General features: G+C 44.3%; 1 protein-coding gene across 1 annotated transcript in view; it reads left to right on the top strand.

The window, feature by feature from the left end:
- Positions 1–5486: 5486 nt before the first annotated feature.
- Positions 5487–18366, top strand: part of Pgpep1l (pyroglutamyl-peptidase I like) — a 31119-nt gene continuing 18239 nt past the window's right edge. The window contains exons 1-2 of the mRNA XM_076935729.1: positions 5487–5951; positions 16078–16130. Of these exons, the coding sequence (XP_076791844.1) occupies positions 5750–5951; positions 16078–16130 (255 nt within the window). The 5' untranslated portion in view covers positions 5487–5749. The remainder of the gene's footprint in view (positions 5952–16077; positions 16131–18366) is intronic.

Here is an 18366-nt window from a genome sequence, read left to right as displayed (position 1 = left end):
TCTCTAACTCCAAGATCTCACACATATATTCAGGCAAATCATTAACATACACACAAAAAAAATTAAAAATGTATTAAAAATAAAAAGTGATAAAGTAAGGGTTAATACAAACCCCAAAAATGTAACAGACAAAAACCACAGCTAGGGGCTAGAGAGATGGCTTAGCTGTTAAGAGCACTGACTATCCTTCTAGCGGTCCTGAGTTCAATTTCCAGCTCACAACCATCTGTAATGGAATCAGATGCCTTCATCTGGTGTGTCTGAAGACAGCAACAGTGCACTCATATAAAATAAAATAAATAAATCTAAAACCAAACCATCTGAAGACAGCAACAGTGCACTCATATAAAATAAAATAAATCTAAAACCAAACCAAAAAAAAAAAAAAAAAAGCCCTAACAATAACAACAAAAACCACACAGCTAAAGGTTTGTGCTACAGCATGTAAACACTGTTTTCTAGAATACTTGCAGGAGTTTTAAAACACGTAATAAAGAACAACTACATTATAATTCATAGGAAAATTAGAGAATACATTATCTTAACTGGACATGGTGGTCCTATAGGACTGAGGGGCTGAGACAGGGGAGTCATTTGGGCTTAGTAGTTCAAGACCATCTTAGACAACATATGGAGATTCCATGTCAAAAAAGGAAACCAGAAACTCATTGTCTTCTATACCAGTTTCCTATGGAATGCTGACAATAATCCCACTGTTGTAGCAAAGCCGCTAATATCTCAGTTTTATGGTTGCTTTAAAAGTTTTAAATTGTTGTTTCAGAACGTTATAAAAAAAAAAGTCCCAAAGTACTAATTCTTAAATAAGAAAGAGCTACAAGCATTTGAGAGGGAAGCCCTTTTAAGTGTGGGGTTTGAAAACAAGAAGTTAAGTGAGCGGAGAATCTCCCAGACAAGATCAGGTGCATTCAGAGCAGCATACCCAGAGACAAACCCATCAGTGTATGATCTTGTGTCTCCATGAACATAGAGTAGAGCTTTGGGGTCTTCCCTAGATGGGTGCTGAAGCCAAATCCCACCTTGTTCTGTACAATAAGCCAGCAACTGCAGGCCAAGGCTGGAGGGGGGCTTGGAATAATTGCTTCTCATCAAACATGAAAAATAAAACCACTGGTAACTGAGGTGGTTAATTCCTGGAGGGAAAAAAAAATTACTGAAATTTTTAAAATGACAGTGTTTACTGGATTTATTCAGCATGCTTTTCTGCATGAACGTAACAACAACAACAACAAAAGTAAAGCAGTGAGGTTTTGATAAACTATTCTGTATCATATAATCTTTGTTTAGAAAGAGTGTGTGTGTGTGTGTGTGTGTGTGTGTGTGTGTGTGTGTATACAGGGGTCCACATAAATGTGTGCACACATGTAGAGGCTAGCAGGTAGGGTATCATCTTCAAAAAAGACCACCTACTTCCTTTGAGAGCATTTTTTAAATTTTTTATTGGTTATTTTATTTATTTACATTTCAAATGTTATCCCCCTTCCCAGTTTCCCCTTCACAAACCCCTTCTCCCCTCCTCCCTGCCTCTATGAGGGTGCTCCCCCACCCGCCTACCCACTCCTGCCTTTTTGAGAGAATTTTTATTGCTTCTTTTTTTTTTTGTCTTGGAGCTTCACCAATTCAGCCAGTCTGGCTGGCCAGTGAGCCCCAAGGCTTCACCTCCCCCAGTGCTGGGATGACAGGCACATACCTCCATGCTTGGAATTTTTATGTGGTTGCTGTGGATTGAACTTGGGTCTACCTGCTTCTCAGACAAACACTTTACTGGCTGAGCTATGTCCCCAGGCTCCTAAGTCACTTAATCTTTAGGTCCCAAAACCCTAACTAGGACAGCAAGGCAATGAGGAAAAGACAGACATAAGGACACCCAGGAAAGCTGGGGTTGGGTGGACTGGGCTCGCTGCTGGAGAAGTGACAGCATCCTGGAAGCTTAGCTTCTTTATTATATACAGTGCTTAAGTAGCGCATCCAGCTGAACTGGGAGGCAGAATGTGTGACGTACAGCTGAGTCCAGGAGACGGGCTTAGCTGAACTGGGTAGGCACAGTCTCTATAGGAGAACAGTCTTCAGGCTCCAGGGACAAACAAGCTATGCTGGACATTTTTTGCCCACGCTATCAACACTCACATGGGGAGCAGAGGAAGCCTTTCCCCTCCCTCTGAGCTTCCCTCTGGGAAGGCTTTGCCATCCCGCTCAGCCTTACCAGAGGAAGACTTTGCCACGTCCATGGACTAAGCACTGGGGTCCTTGACATGGCTGTGCCCATATCAGCAGCAGCCATTCACTCAGGGCCGTGCTTCCTCCCTTCTGTACAGGGATGCCTCTTCTCTGTGAAGAGCACTCAGTAGGATCTGAGCCAAAGGATAAGACCCACCCCCAAATTCTCTGTTTTCTTTGTATGTATAAACCTATGCTAGCAACTAATTTAATATAAAAAAGACATGGTAAACGGTTATCAACATTAACTAATAATACATAATGAAGTAGGACAGTTCTAATAATATGCTGTAATAGTCTCACCAATATAATTTCTTAGGGCCATTATGAAGTAAGGTAAGAGTTACATGAACACAAGTCTCAGGATACCTGCACAGTCCATCTGATAACAGAGAGATCTGTTGAATGATAAAGGGTTGAGCAGCATATACACAAAGTAGCCACACTGGACATAGTGATGGGTCACATCCAGGAAGGACAGAGCTTACCACTTCGAGATTCTCTCACGCTACTCCAAACAATGGGTGATTTAAACTTATGCATTATTTATAACTGGAACTTTTCATTTAATATTTCCGGGGCCACTAGCAAGCATGGGTAACTGGAGCAGAATTGTTTAACAAAGAGGTACAAGTATAACCAACGTATGTAGCTTACTGAAAATTTACCTCAGCGCTTTATACCGTAAGGTTTCCGTAAGAGAAATAGTGAATCCTAAGGGATTTCACATAGTACAACCCATATCTCTCATTCGTCCAACCACCTATGTTTGTTCAGCCCAAGACCCGAAAATAGTCTCTACACTTGTCAGTAGTTTAAAAACATAGCAAAAGGAGACCATTTCACGACATGTCAATATTATAGGAAATTTAAAATTCAACATCCATAGTCATGGGAGCAGGGTCAGAGTTGATTTACACAGTATCCACACCACATGCCCACGGCAGCAGGAACAACCAGAGAGCTGCACCAGAGGCCATGTGCCACACAAACCTAGAAGCACTTCCTGCCCGGCCCTTTATAGAAACTTTATAGCTACCCACCCTTGGGGTACAAAGGAGCAGGAGAGATGACTCTCAAATACGAGGTGACATTTTTTTGGAGAATCAGTTAGTGCTTTGACAAGAAGCAATTTAGCTATGGGCTGTGTGATTGACGGTAGCCATAAGTGGAGAGTCTGAGAGCAGAGATGCCCGACGTAGGGGAGGGTCTATGCTAGCATTCTTTTTGAAACAATCGCTGTTTCTTGATGATTGATTTTGTTTTCCTCCCCCTGCAGGAATTTGATCAGTTTGATGAAATTTCACTGATGTCAACTATCCAACTGTCTGTGTCCTACCAAAAGAGCTATTTGCCTCCAAGACAACAATCAGCCCGTGTGATCCTTTCTCTTGTTTAATCAGGAAGTCACCACTCAACAGTAAGGAATTTAAAACCAATCCCACAAAGTTTCGTGTTTGGTATAAAATGTGAAATATTTGAAGTCTGGGGATATTGTCATCTCGGAGGTCCCCAGTGAGAACACATGGATGCTTTCCGGTTCAGTGAGAGGGTCGCACCTTGCTCTCCAGTCAAATATAATTGCAAACATTCCCCTCTGGGGAATATCTTGTAAGGAAGATTGCCATGCTTTCTGTTAAATCAAACCTCTCCCATCCTTGCCTTACAAATTCTCAGGCTTACTGTATTTCATCAGCCTAAAGGCAGGGTTTGACATCAGTGATTGTTGGAGAACATTTGTTTTTACAGTGGAAAAAGAAACGAGAGAGCAGATCCCAGACCTGAAAATCAACAGTAGTGGATACGTCATTGTGACGAGCGAGAATATTTTATATCAGTTAGGGACTTTTTAAAAACTTCATTACAACGTGAGAGAAAACATTAAGACAGAAGAAAAATGAATGAATTTTGGGAAAGTGATGTGATGATGATGATGATGATGGTGGTGGTGGTGGTGGTGGTGGTGGTGATAGCAGCAAGAGATTATAGCTCCATTATCAAAAGAGTAGAGTAGTATTGTTTACAACTGATAATTGCAGTTAAGAGACTGCTTCCTCTCAGCATAGTAAGCATTAGTACACAGGGTCACATGATATCGCGACATTTGTTCATTTTATTGGAGACAGAATTTCTCTGTGTAGCCCTGGCTATCCCGGAACTTACTCTGTAGACCAGGCTGGCCTCGAACTCTCAACGATCTGCCTGCCTCTGCCTCCGGAGCACTGGGAGCTTCAGCACCACCAGCAACCACCTTTATAAACAGGGACATTTTGTCTGTCATCCCCTTTAACTGCGGCAGGGAAGGAAGCAAATCCCTCCTAACAGAAATAGGAAAAGGCCACTAACCAGGGAGAGACAGCTCAGTAAAGGAAGTTGGATAAATGTCTAAAAATGCCCACAGGACTGTGAGAGACTAGGACCAAGACACCCACCCATCCCCACCCCACCTGCAGCCAAGCCAAGCACAAAGCCCCTGAGTTAGCCTAGAACCCTCCTGGGAAAGTAGTGGAGAGCTGGCTTTCACCTGTTCCCGGATAACAAAAGAAGCCAGGACTCCACCCCCAGGGCCAATTAAAGGGAAGGTCTCACAGTGGCCAATTAAGGAGTTAGACTACTTCCCAGTAGACTACTTCCCAGATCACCCGTGGCTTGCTTCCCTGGCCTCACCCAGATGGAGAGAGAGAAATATGAGTTTTGTTTCTCTCTCTCTCTCTCTCTCTCTCTCTCTCTCTCTCTCTCTCTCTCTCTCTCTCTCTCTCTCTCTCTCAGGTCTTTTAGTTTAAAAAACGACAACAAAAACAAAACTAAGTATTTTTAAAAGACCAGCATGCTGCATAAGACATCAATAGAAGAACTGGCCCAAAAGTGAGGTTTCTCTTTATTCTTTCGCTGCCAGATTTTAAAAGATCACACGTGAATCTAGAACTCAGAGAAATGCCAAGACTGTGGGTGACATCGGATGGCACTTTTGCCAGGGAGCACAGTAGGAAGCACGTCACAGACAGGATGAGCCAGTCTGAAGCCAGCAGACATCAGCCAGCTGGTGAGCCCCTGTCGCTCCAGGCAGATGCAGCTGGGGACATGCGTGGGAGGCAGTATGCTCCGTATAAACGGGCGGGGGTGAGCCCCACTCCACAGAACAAGAAAACTGAGATAAATTTGACAGTGGACCCACCGGGTCTAGGCAGCAGGTGCTTGCAACCACCGCCTACAGTCAGCTTCCAGTGAGTGTTTTCGGAGAGTTTGGTTGCTTGTTTAAATGCTTCGCAGAATTCAAGAGCAATCACAAAACAAGTTACACTTTCCAAACACTGGGGAATACTCTGGGCAGCAGAGGTGTACATCGAGGAAAAAAAAGAAAAAAGAAAAGAAAATCAAGGTAATCAAGAAGGTAGGTGTAAACAACAGAAAGGATGACCCACGGGATGCTAGTTTAGGTGATTTCGGTCATGGGTCCTCGTAACCGCGCAGTATTGGGACAGCTGGTCGCTACAGGGCCGAGCACCTGGATGTCATGCATCCTATGGAACCAACTGAGTCCACAGAAGTTTGCAGTGCTATGACCCTCGAGTGTCCAGAGACCGCCAGGTCTGCTCCCGAGGGGCGTGGCCTTTCCACGCTCCCCACGTGGTCGTTTTCCGTCCTGGATCCTGGCTGGACCAGCCTAGAACAGCCGGGTCTCATGGATTCGCAGTCCCGCTGCGTGGTGGTGACGGGTAAGCCCACCGTTTCCCGGTGTTCCGGTTTCGGCTGCTTTCTGCTGGGGCCTGGAATGCGCACTTGCTCCACACTGCTTGTAAACAGCTCTCCCAGGGGAACATGAGTGGCAACTGGTGTTGGTAAGAATTCCAGATGGAAGCTGACTTCCTGCTCTGCCCTATTAAAAAACCCAGGCTTTCCTGCCTCTGAGCCCCTTCGCCACAAATAACTTGAGTGCCGTGCACAGAGGTGCCCACTGTGGCTTAGACTCACTCAGACCTTGTTTGTCCTTCAACCCCTTGGGGAGGAGCTCAGGCTGTCACCTGCTGTCCCTAAGCCTAGGACCCAGCAGAAAGGGTAGAATTGCAGATTCAGATAGAACAGACCCTCACTAGGCTCACACCATCCCTTTAAAGGACCTGGCCTTCATGGAGACTGCAGTGCCCCATCCCCCAGCCCCATTGGTGCTTTTGCTGCTATGGAAACACTGAACTAACCAACACACACACACTGGTTGTTGATGCCTCTGAACCCCTTCACACACACACACTGGTTGATGCCTCTGAACCCCAAAAGGTCAGCCTGGAAGGAATGGTGGCTGCTTTGTCCTCCATCTCAGCAGCACATCTGAAGTCACCCCAGCCACAAGCACCTGTCATTGTCACAGCTGGTCCCTATGGGCTTACTCTTTCCTCACGATGCTCTTATTTTTAGTCAAACACTAAAGCGCTTTATTTATTTTTAGTTAGACACATTTGGCGCATTTCAAGTTTTCCAACTTGCATTCAATAAAGGGAACATAAAGGATTCCTGTCACCTGTCCTGATTGAAAGCTTCTTTGATAAATACTTACAGTGATTCATACTATCAGCCTTCCAAAAGGAGAAAAAAAAGAGCATTCTTTTGAGACACTCTTATCCCCTTGCACTTTTGATTTGTTTTTTTTTCGGGTCCAGAGATTGAATGGCTCAAATTACACTTGGCGTTCTCAGGAAACCATACTCTTGGTAAAAAAGCAGTGCCTGTCTCAAATGAAATATGGGCATGGAAATGTGCTGCCCCCTCTTGGACTCACATCTTACCCCAGATTTCTCTCATCAGCCTGCAGTAGCTGGAAGTCTGGCGCCATTGGGAAATGCCCACTGGATCCCAGAGTGTGGCCTGCTTTTATTAGTGATGTTTTGAGTTGTCGGGGTAGTTTCTTCATTTTATTGGATCTGCTGGGTGTGTAAATCTTGTCTTGACAACTGGAATGTCGACAGATGTTGGAAATGCAAGGATTCTAACAAACAGCCTTAAGATCAAGGTAGTGGCAGGCACCAACAATAAAATGAGAGACCAGGCAAGCCTGCAGTCCTCCCCAGGTTTCCCTGATTCTACCAGATTTCTTTAGCTGACTCCCCAACTCCACTCCAAGGCAGTCTTGATGGTGAATGAGGCTTAGCCCAGCAAAACAAGACCTTCTAATCTTGCTCCCTGAATTGTCATTCCCAATTTAAAACAAACAAGGAGGTAGTTTTTCTCAAAGCTGAATATGGTTCTAAAGCACGTGATATATGTGTCAATGGGTTTTTAATGATCCTAGAGGAAGCTGGCGTCTCAGTCTTTCTACTTAATCTCAACATTTTCCACGCTGTTCTTTACGGCTGCAGGTTCCCACAGCAGCTGCAAGACTGTGAATCCTGTCAGTCAAAGCCAGATGGTAGTCCTGAGATGGTGGGCCATTTTGTTGAAAAGCTTCCTGTCCCCAGAGGTTTTGCTCCCTGTGAACCAATCCTGTTGATGGGTCACAGCCCACGCACTCAGCAGTTGCCAGGCACAGCTGGATCCCTTCTCCAGTGCTGCCACCTACTCTAGAGGCCCTGGGGTACAGCGACTTGATGTGGCATTCTGATCTTTCACAGACTCAAATGTATGGGAACTGAGAAGAATGTACTGAGAGTCAGGCGAGGGACTCAAACCCTCAGTCATACTCCAGATAAAACTGAGTAGGACGATGCTCAACCCTACCTACCTGCAGCCCAAGCTGAGATGAGTCTCCCCCTCCTCTCAGTCTGACACACTAGCCCCAAGTAGGAGACCACATGTTTTTCATTTTAGAAATATAGATCAAGACGAAATTGTAAAGAAATGTACAGAGAGCTCCTTGCAGCTCTCCCTAGAGTTGCCTGATGCTGGCATCTTCAATGTCAAAGTCAACGTACTGACATCAGTACAATCAAGAAAGAGAGAAGCAGAGAGAAGGGGAGAAGGAAGGGAAGGAGGAAGGGAGGGAGGGGTTGAGGAATGAGCATGTGCACATGTGCACACAGAGAGCCCTATACAATTTCAACCAGTGAGAGGCTTCCTGGAATCGCCTCCCCCTTAAAATGCCCTCCCATGCTACTGCTTTATAGTTTCTTCCACACCTCCTTCCCCCATTTTAACACTTGGGGTGCTTTTCAGATTCATTTGGCTGTAATAAGATATCCAGAAAACAAACAAACAATGAAGGCTAAAGCAATTTATTTCTGTTTACAATTCCAGGTTATAGTCTATCGTTGTGGGAAAGTCAGCATAGGAAGTTCAGACAGCTAGTCACATTACATCCACAGTGAAGAGCAGAGAGAAATGCATACATACTCGCTCTCTTGTTTGCTTCCTTGTGTTCAGCTTGATTTCTCCATTCTTTTATAGTTCAGGACCCAATGCTTAGGGAATGGTGCTGCCCATAGTGAACTGAGTCCCCCCACATTAATTAACAAGACAGTCCCCAGCAGAAAATGCCCACCAGACAACAGACTGTAGATGATCCTTCACTGAGACTCTCCTTCTCAGAGATTCTAGGTTATATATCCGGTTGACAGAGCTGACTACCACAGAGTTAGTTTTCATGTTGGTGGAGATGTTGTAACAAAACATCGGAACACAAACACCATAGATGGAGGAGAGGAGAAATTTATTTTATAACTCTCGTCAGAAATTTCCATCCACTCTAGCCAGTACCATCGTATCTGAGTCCTTGATGAGGGAGAACATCATGGTAACACAGGAAAGTTAAAAAGAAGGTTTTGTCTGATGGTGGACAGGAAGCAGAATATAACTGTGACAGGAACCCAAGATATAGTCCAAGGAAGTGCTCCCAGTGACCTATTTCCTCCAACCTGGCCCCATGCTCCACAGTTTTCCCTCCTCAAAGTAGTTTATTCAAATTTTAAATCATCAAAGAATGACCATGTGTGGGGTCTGGAGAAATAGCTCAGTGCTTAAGAGCACTGGCTGTTCTTCCAGAGGACCAGGGTTTGATTCCCAGCACCCACCATGGTTGGCTCATGACCACCCATAACTTCAGTTCTAAAGGATCTGACACCCTCTTCTGACCTGCTTGGGCACCTGTACACATGATTAAAAATAAATAAGGTTTTTTTTTTTTAAGTCAATTAAACCAAAACATTCATTAGGCAAGCCCTCATGACATCATCCTCTCTCCAAGACACACCTATCTCAATCCTGGCCATCTCTTTTTTTGTTTTGTTTTGTTGTTGTTGTTTTGGGTTTTTGAGACAGGGTTTCTCTGTGTAGCCCTGGCTGTCCTGGAACTCACTCTGTAGATCAGGCTGCTGGCCATCTTTTGATACAATCAAGTTGGTAGTCTTTATTAACCAGTTCCCTGACATCCATTAATCTCTTTGCTATTTTTTAAATTATTTTCATAATGAAAATATTATGACCATGGAATCAGGTAGTATGAGGCCATCTGAACTGGAATTTTTTTCATTGTGATTCTTCTGAAGTTCATCCAAGTTTTTGGAATGTGTTAATAAGTATGTTATTTTAAAATGTGAATGAATTTATTAAGATATAGCACTTGGCTGGCACAGAGGGTAAGAATGCTTGCTGCCTAAGCATGATTTAGGAAAAAAAAGCCAGGTATATCCATGCATGTAACCTGTAACACCAGCAACAGAGAAGGGGAGAGACAGGAGGGTCTTTGTCTCAGCAATAAGACAAAAAGTGATAGTAAAGGACACCTGATGTCCTCCTCTAGCCTCCATATATGCACCTGTGTGCCCATCTGCACACATGCATGTAACACACACTTCTCATGCTGTACGTGTCACTCATTTAAAGTTTGCATTTCAATGCATTTTAATATAGATACAGAGATATAGATGCTAAAAGAGATCCCATCACTGTCATGGCTCCTATTCAACAGGCACAGCCCCGGGGAATGGCAAATTCACCTTCTCTCTTTGCAGTTGTGCCTATTCAGGACATCTAGCATACATGGATTCAGAATATGTTGTCTTTTGGAACTGATTTATTTCACGTACCATGCTTACAGTGTTTGTCCATGTTACAGTGTGCTTCAGGTCCTTTGGCTACAAAGGATTTCATTGTATGGATTATTCCACATTTGTTTTTCATTCATCAATTTATAAACATCTAGGTCATTTCTACTTTTGGCCCCCTTTTTATGGCATAGTAGTATTCTACAGTATGGATAATTCCATAGCTTGCTAAGTTGTGATGCTTAGCTTTTAATTGTCAACTTGATAAAACCTAATCACCTGAAAAGAGTCCCAGTGAAGAGTTGTTGAGGAATTAGGCTGGCTTGAGGGCATCCCTTTTGGGGATTATCTTAGTTAAGCTAATTGATAGAAGAAGAACCAGTTTACTGTGGGCAGCACTGTTCCCTAGGCAATGGTTGGCCTGTGGGCATGTCAACATTCCCTAATAGTGGTTTGCCTGTGGGTATGTCTGTGCCCAAAATTAAGATATGAGGAGGCCCAGCCCACTGTGGGTGGTACCATTTCCTAGGCTGGGGATCCTTGGGCTGTAGGAGAGTAGAGAAAGCAAGGGGAGCACAAGCAAGTGAGCACATAGACATTCCTCTCTGCTCTTTGACTGTGGATACTATGTGACTAGTTGTTTGAAGTCCCTGCCTTGATTTTCCCACAGTGATGGACTATAACATAATTGTATACTGAAATGAATTCCCTTCTCTTCTAAGTTGCTTTTTGTTGTTGTTGTTTTTATCAGAGCAACAGTTAAAGCAGAACAGTTACTAACAACCTGTGGAAGAACATACAGATAGCTTACAGCTGTAGAGTACTTTGAGTAGAGAACACTACTGTGAACAATAGTTTCTGTAAGAACTAAATGTGAATCTAGAGCTGTATAGATTTGTTCCTTTTGCAATTTCACTTTATTATGTATGTGAATGTATGTATATGTGGGTAACTGTGTGCCACAGGATGTATGTAGAAGTCAGAGGGCAACTTTGGAAGTGTGTTTGTGTAAGGCCCCCATGAAGGGAGGACCTCACCCAAGCCTCAGGAATTCTCGGCCACCCAGTAACTCACAAGACACTGATCTTGATGCAATCAGCAAGAGGTATATTTTGATCAACATGTTGAGGTCGAGACCCATGACCCACACAGGGGCAGTGGGGTTTGACCCCAGGGCTTTGGAGACAGAGAGAATTTAAAGCCAAAAACCACAACTTGGGAGGGGGGGACCACAACCCATGGGGTATTGGAAAGTACCTGTGGAAAGTCCCAGCCCATTATTCAGTTTGTGACAGGGTCCAAGGAACAGCCATGGGGAACATTTTGTATAGGCTATTCTCTAAGAGCCTATTTGTAATCAACCATCTATCTTGTGGTCAGCCAAGTTCCTGAAACACAGAGCTCATGACCAAGCTGACCTGTACTCTTGGTTCTGCTCTGCCTGCTAGGAGTTTTTGAAATTTTTTAACCCTTTCATTTGAAAGGAATAGAAATATTGTGAGACCCCTAGCAGATAAAGTGGAGCCAGGCCAGCTATGCTCCAGAAACTTAGCTAACCACAAAAAGGCAGAACCAAGAATGCAGGTCAGCCGGTTCATGAGCTCTAGGTTCTAAGAACTGGCTAACCACAAAGTAGACAGTCGAACAAAATTAAATTCCTGAGAAAAACATGTACATGGTGTCCCCACATGACTGACTGAGTAATGGGTTGGGACTTTCCACTATTTTTATGGTATTCTTCCTTGGTTTCCCCCTCACTCCGCTGGTTTGTGTTTTTTTCCTTTAAATACCCTTCTCCCCCTGGCCTCGAGGTAGAACTCCTCTGCCCCTGCGTGGGTAACAAGTTTCAGCCTCAGCTGGCTGATCCTGAAATATACCTCTTGCTGATTGCATCAAGATCGGTGTCTTGTGTGTTATTGGGTGGCCACGAATTCCTGAGGCTTGGGTGAGGTCCTCCCTTTGTGTGTGTGGGAGGGTGTCTTACATTTCCAGTTCTGAGATCACTGTCCAGGTGTGTACATGTTGGTCAGTCCACTTTCAGTTCTTCAAAAAAAAAAATCTATCACCATATTGCAAAGTGGCATTTTACATTCCCATCAATATGTGAACCCCAGTTTCTTATTCTCACCTGCATTTATTTGTAGGTGGTTGTCACATTTCACTGTGGCCATATTTCATTTTATTGTCTTATTACCTGGACATTATTATTTATTATTATTAATTAATATTATTAACTGGAAATTAATATTTCCTGTTATAATACTGTGAAACTATTGTTCACAGTAGTGTTCTTTGTAATACCCTAACTGTAACCTCTTATGTTCTCCCACAGGTTGTTAATAACTGTTCTACTTTTACTGTTGCTGTGATAAGACACAACAATTATTTCATCTTGATACAGGTTCTTGCTATGCAGCCCAGGCTAGCCTGGAACTTTCAATCTTCCTATCTCAGCCTCCCAGGTGCAGGGCACTGAGGCTCTGAACCATGAAGTTGAGCATGCTCTCCTGCGCTTTTGTGGTGACTGTAAGTCCTCTGCAGTGAAAAATCTCCTTATTCCTTTTGCCTAATTGTCAATTAGACCTTTTAAATATATCCCATAATAGTCTTCACACAATAGATATGTGCTTTTAAACTGCTCCCTGTAATAGCCTTTTCATCTTCTTAACAGAGTTTTTAAAAAGGCAGACTTTCTTAACTCTATTGCTTTTTTGTTTGCCTTATTTTGTTTTAAGACAAGCTCTTGGGTGGTGGTAGTGCACACCTTTAGTCTCAGCAGAGACAGGCAGATCTCTATGAACTGGCCTACAGAGGGAATTCCAGGAAATTCAAGGTTACACAGAGAAACCCTGCTGTGGGGAAACCCGGTTAATTAAGGTTGAAATCTACTCTGTCCAAATGGCTCATCTGAGCTCGGTGCAAAATGGAGGATTCCCTTTACTAGCTTGGCTTCCCCTTCTTTGACCTTGTCTGGGGATCCCAACTTCCCACACCCTTTACCTGGAGAAGGTCAAGTAGTCCTTGGCAGACCTATAAACTTTCTTTTTTCCTGATAAGAACCCACCCAACAAGTACCTGGGATTCCTGGAATGCCTCTCCATCCAATGAGGTATTCACAGAATTTGAAATTCTAACCAATAGTTTTTATTTACCCTGAAAACTCCTTTGCACTCTCCAAGGTCCATATATAACCCTGGTTCACCCCCAAATAAAGTGTACTCATACAAGCCCACCCCAGTAAAGGTATGCTCACAAGCCAAGGCCCTCCAAAAGAGCTGTTTCATTGAAGACTGTTGGAGAAAGCCTTCATCTAAAAGAGCTGTAACACTAAGATCCTTGGAGAAGGCCTCTCTCCTCTACTCTTCTCTTCTCTCTCTCTCTCTCTCTCTCTCTCTCTCTCTCTCTCTCTCTCTCTCTCCTCTCTCTCTCTCTTCTCTCTCTCCTCTCTCCTCTCTCTCTCTCTCTCTCTCTCTCTCTCTCTCTCTCTCTCTCTCTCTCTCCCTGTTTCTCTCCCCGCCTTCTCTCTCCAACCCCCCACTGGCACTCCTACCCATTTGATCCTGCATGTATACACTACCTATTCTAGACTCCATTTCATCCTTCCCACCCAGTGTGCGGCGTCTGGACACCCTGAGTGGGAGGAATCAGAGGATGTAGAACCACAGCTGGACCCCCAAAACACATACCACACCCTGTCCCTAACCACCTTCCCACAAAGATCTGAAGCTCTGGTTAGCCTCCAACTTGATACACTTGCTGTGTAGCAGAGCATGACCTTAAACGTCTGATCTTCCTGCCTCCACCTCCTGATTTCTCTGGTTACGGATGTGCTCCATCATGGCTGCTTTTATGGTTAGGCTTGAACCCCATGCTTTGTGCATGCTAGGCAAGCGTGTTACCTATTAAGCCTGTGCTTTCTTTTCTTTTTTGTGCTTGGGGTTGAACCCAAGACCCTGTGTACATTAGCTGTACACTATCACCCTATGAACCACACCCACAGCAGCCTCAAAGTTTGTGATTATTCTGCAGTCCATGTGTTCTTTTGGGATCAAGGCTCCTGAGACACACCCCCTTTTTTGTTTCCTCTAAAAATTTCAGTCCTACTTCTTACTTCTAACGCTTTGCTCTCTGTTTTGAATTTACTTGTGCCTAAGCTGCAGGCCATAAGAGGCCAGGATTTTGCCTTTTGGTGTCTGTCTTAATTACTTTTCTGTTGCTGTGAGAAGATACTCCAACAAAAACAACTTAAGGAAGAAAGGGTTTATCCTGGCTCATAGTTCAATGGCAGTGTATTGTGCCAGGGAAGTCACCATGGCAGGATCATACCTATAATCAGGAAGCAGAGAGTGATGAATGCAGGCTACTGTTCAGCCCCCTTTCTCTACTTATACAGTCCAGGATCCCCAGCCAGGGAATGGCACCACCCACTGTGGACAAGTCTTCCCATTTCAGCCAACACAAACAAAATATACTCCCTATTGTATGCAGAGGCCTGGCTTCCAGGCGATTGTGGATCCTGTTAACAGTTAGTCGACATCCCAAGAGTCCCGTCACTACATCCTTTATTGCATGGGATTACTTTTGTGCCTTTGTCAACGAAGGCACAAAGCAACAAAGGCACTCCTGGGGATGCTCACAAGGGTTCATTTCTGGTTCTCCACAAAGCTTGTATCACAGTTTGAATGTGAACTTCATGTACTTGAATATTTGGCCACTAGCTGGGGTTGTGGTCCGGGAGAGGCCTGTGGAGTCTTTAAGAGGTAGAGTCTAGCTAAGGAAGTGGCTTGCTGGGAAACTAAGCCTTGGATTCTGTAGCTCCACCTTGGCTCAGCAGAAGCACTCACTTCCTGACTGCTGATATTTATGAACCCACAGCCTGGCTTTTCTTGTCACAGCCAAACATTGTTGTCCTACCATGATGGACTTGGCCCCCTGAGCCAGGAGACAGAATAAATCCTCCCTGCCTGAAGTTGTCTCTGTTAGGTATTTTATACCAACTATGAGAAAAGCAACTAATTTGGATTTAAGTCCAACACTTGTGCATACTTGTAAAAGTGGATCAGACCAGTCTTTCAGTTATGTATTTGTTACTATGCGTGTTACGCACACATGTGCGCACGCGCCTGTGTTTGTGTTCCTGAGCCACATTGTTTGGGTGCCTGCATAGGTCAGAAAAGGACAACAGATCCCCTGGAGTTGGAATTTCAGATAGTTGTGAGGCTCTGAACATGGATGCTGGAAACTGAACTCAAGTCCTCTGAAAGAACAGCATGGTGGCTTATTTTTGTTGTCAACTTGATACACTTGAAAAGAGGGGACTTCAGCTGAATTGCCTCCATCAGATTCAACCTATGTACCTGCCTCTGGAATTTTTTTATCTATCTATCTATCTATCTATCTATCTATCTATCTATCTATCTATCTATCTATTCATGAAGGAGGGCTTGGCCCACTATTGGTAGTGCCACTCCTAGGCAAGTGATCCTGGGTTTTATAAGCAAGTCAGTAAGCGGCATCCGTCTGTGGTCCCTGCGTCCATGTTCCTACCTTAAATGTCTGCCTCCTTGGCTTTCCTTGATGATGGGCAGTAACATAAACCAAATCAACCCTACCCTACACAGGTTGGTTTTGGGCAGTGTATCACAGCAACCAAGGCCAGCAGGAGGTACTTTTAACCTCTGAGCCATTTCTCCCGCACACTCCCCTTTCTTTTGGGCTCCCTGACTAGGTTTCATACAGACAATTTTGAGGAAGCCCCCGGATTAGCAAGGTTGTGGTTCTCTGGGGCCTATGGAACTTGTTGCCAGGTGGTAGAACTTGTAACTGGGTGGCATGGATTGGTTTGAGCAAACCTGGGTATCTTTGGTTTCAGGTTTTGGGCCCTTCCGGCAGCACCTGGTGAATTCCAGCTGGGAAGCAGTGAAGGTAAATCCTGCCCCAGGCTAACATGGTTCCTTCTGTGGCTCTTGGGAAACCCCAGCTCATGGGACTCCTAAGAAACCAAAGTCACCTTGGAGGGAAGGCAAGCAGGCAACCCCTGGAAGAAAGGCTTGGTTTTGGTCCTCCAGTGGTGTCACTTGCCTGATCAGATATTTCTCACATCTGTGCAGGGATACTCCTAAGTGGGATCAAGCCCCTTGTAGTCTCTGCTGTACCTAAGGCTAGATTCTTGCCCTTTCTTCCTTTGGATTGTAGGACCTGGGGAAAGTAATTTTCACCAGTTCCTGTCCTTACCCATGCATGTGGAGTGATAACATTGATGTTCCTGGGTACCACTAACAACTCAGTGTGAAGGCGCTTTGTATACACTGCTCTGTGTGAGCATGACATGGGGCATGGGTGAGCACATGGTCAATAGTCATTACTGTCAGCAGCATGCTTGCTTTTAAGGATATAGCTGACCAGGAGAAGGTAAGTCCTCTGATCGCCCACTGTCCATAAGGAGGGCTGGTATCCCTGACCTGCCCCCACCTCCCTACACCAATTGCCTGCTATCAATCCTCATGGGGTGTCACCTAGAGGTACTCAAAGCTGCCTGTTCACACTTGGCTTTCAGCTTCACACCTCTGTTGGATCAAGCCAAATGTGGGGCCTGGAGTCTATTCTCAGGGTTTCTCAATCCTGCTGGAAAAAAAAAAAAAAAAATGCAGCAAGGCTACTAGTGTCCCATACTCATGGCCACTGTGTCATCAACTTTGTGTTCTCACAAGAACAAGGGCAGGCAGGAGACTCTTGACCCTTGAGTTAGCCTTTGTGCTTTTGTTTTTTCAATCATGAAAAAGCTCAGAGATCCTTGGGTTTACTGCCAAGCCTTACTGTGGCACACAAGGTAACAGAGAGGCCAGTATCAGACTTTCATGAGCTCCTGGCTTTCTGCAGCCAGTCTCTGATCAGCAGGACTTCTGCCAAGTCCCCGATGGTCCCAGACCCTTTTGTTTCTTTCTGCACCCATGAACAATGGAAAAGAGCCAGACTGCTTCTGGTTTGCCTCTCAGTTTCCACAGTGCAAGTAGTGGCATGCAAACAAGCTTGCCCAAGTTTTTTGTGCCTCAGTTTCCATATACGCACGCACACATACATATATACACATATATACACACACACACATAAATATGGTTAAGGAAGTCATGTGATGTCCCAAGGACTGGGTGGGCATGCAGGGCTCACAGGTAGTCCATTCCCACCAGGAGGCTTTTCTGTTAGTCAGCAGGCACATGGGATGAGGTAGGGAGATGAGAGGGGTCACAGTAAATGAATGTGAAGTTTCCTTAAACTACATTTATTTATGTAATGGTGTGATGGTGTGTGTGTGTGTGTGTCTGTCTGTCTGTCTGTCTGTCTGTCTGTGTATATGTATGTGCACACCATGGTTTCCCATGAAGGTCAAAGGACAACATGCAGGAGTTCTAGCTCTCCTTCCCCTGTATAGGACCTAGGAACTCACTGCAGTCATCAGGTTTAGGCATCAAGAACCTTTACCCACTGAGCCTCTCTCATACGTCTTTAGGGTTCTTTAGGTTGTAATTCAAAGGCTCTGGCACTGATTGTGATGATGGTTGGTTATATGACTCTTTTTTTTGTTGTTGTTTGTTTTTTTTTGTTTTTGTTTTTGTTTTTTTTTGTTTTTGTTTTTCGAGACAGGGTTTCTCTGTGTAGCCCTGGCTGTCCTGGAACTCACTCTGTAGACCAGGCTGGCCTCGAACTCAGAAATCCACCTGCCTCTGCCTCCCAAGTGCTGGGATTACAGGCATGCGCCACCACCGCCCGGCGGTTATATGACTCTTGATGGTGATGGTTATATAACCGAGCATACTGAAAAATGTGGAATTGTAGAATTTAAATAGGTTAAGTACATAGTATGTGAATAAGCTATCTCTTAGGAGGTAGATGATAAATTAGATTGCTATATTAGATAGATAGATAGATAGATAGATGATAGATAGATAGATAGATAGATAGATAGACTTTACCCACATGTACACATACATAGCAGTTCAGAAACAGATGAAGAAAAAAATAGTACACTCGAATATAAGTATGAAGATATTATTCAAAGGACAACACAAAGACGGGCAAACAAGTGCAGGAGAGAGAGAGTGTGTAAATAGTAAAGGAAATTTCTGTTTAAATAGAATTCCAGAGGAAAAGAACAAGAATGGAA

The sequence above is a fragment of the Arvicanthis niloticus genome, chromosome 1, assembly GCF_011762505.2.
Source record: "Arvicanthis niloticus isolate mArvNil1 chromosome 1, mArvNil1.pat.X, whole genome shotgun sequence".
In the NCBI taxonomy this organism is placed as follows: domain Eukaryota; kingdom Metazoa; phylum Chordata; class Mammalia; order Rodentia; family Muridae; genus Arvicanthis; species Arvicanthis niloticus.
Note: the sequence above shows the minus strand (reverse complement) of the source record. Positions and strands in the feature narration are given on the sequence as shown.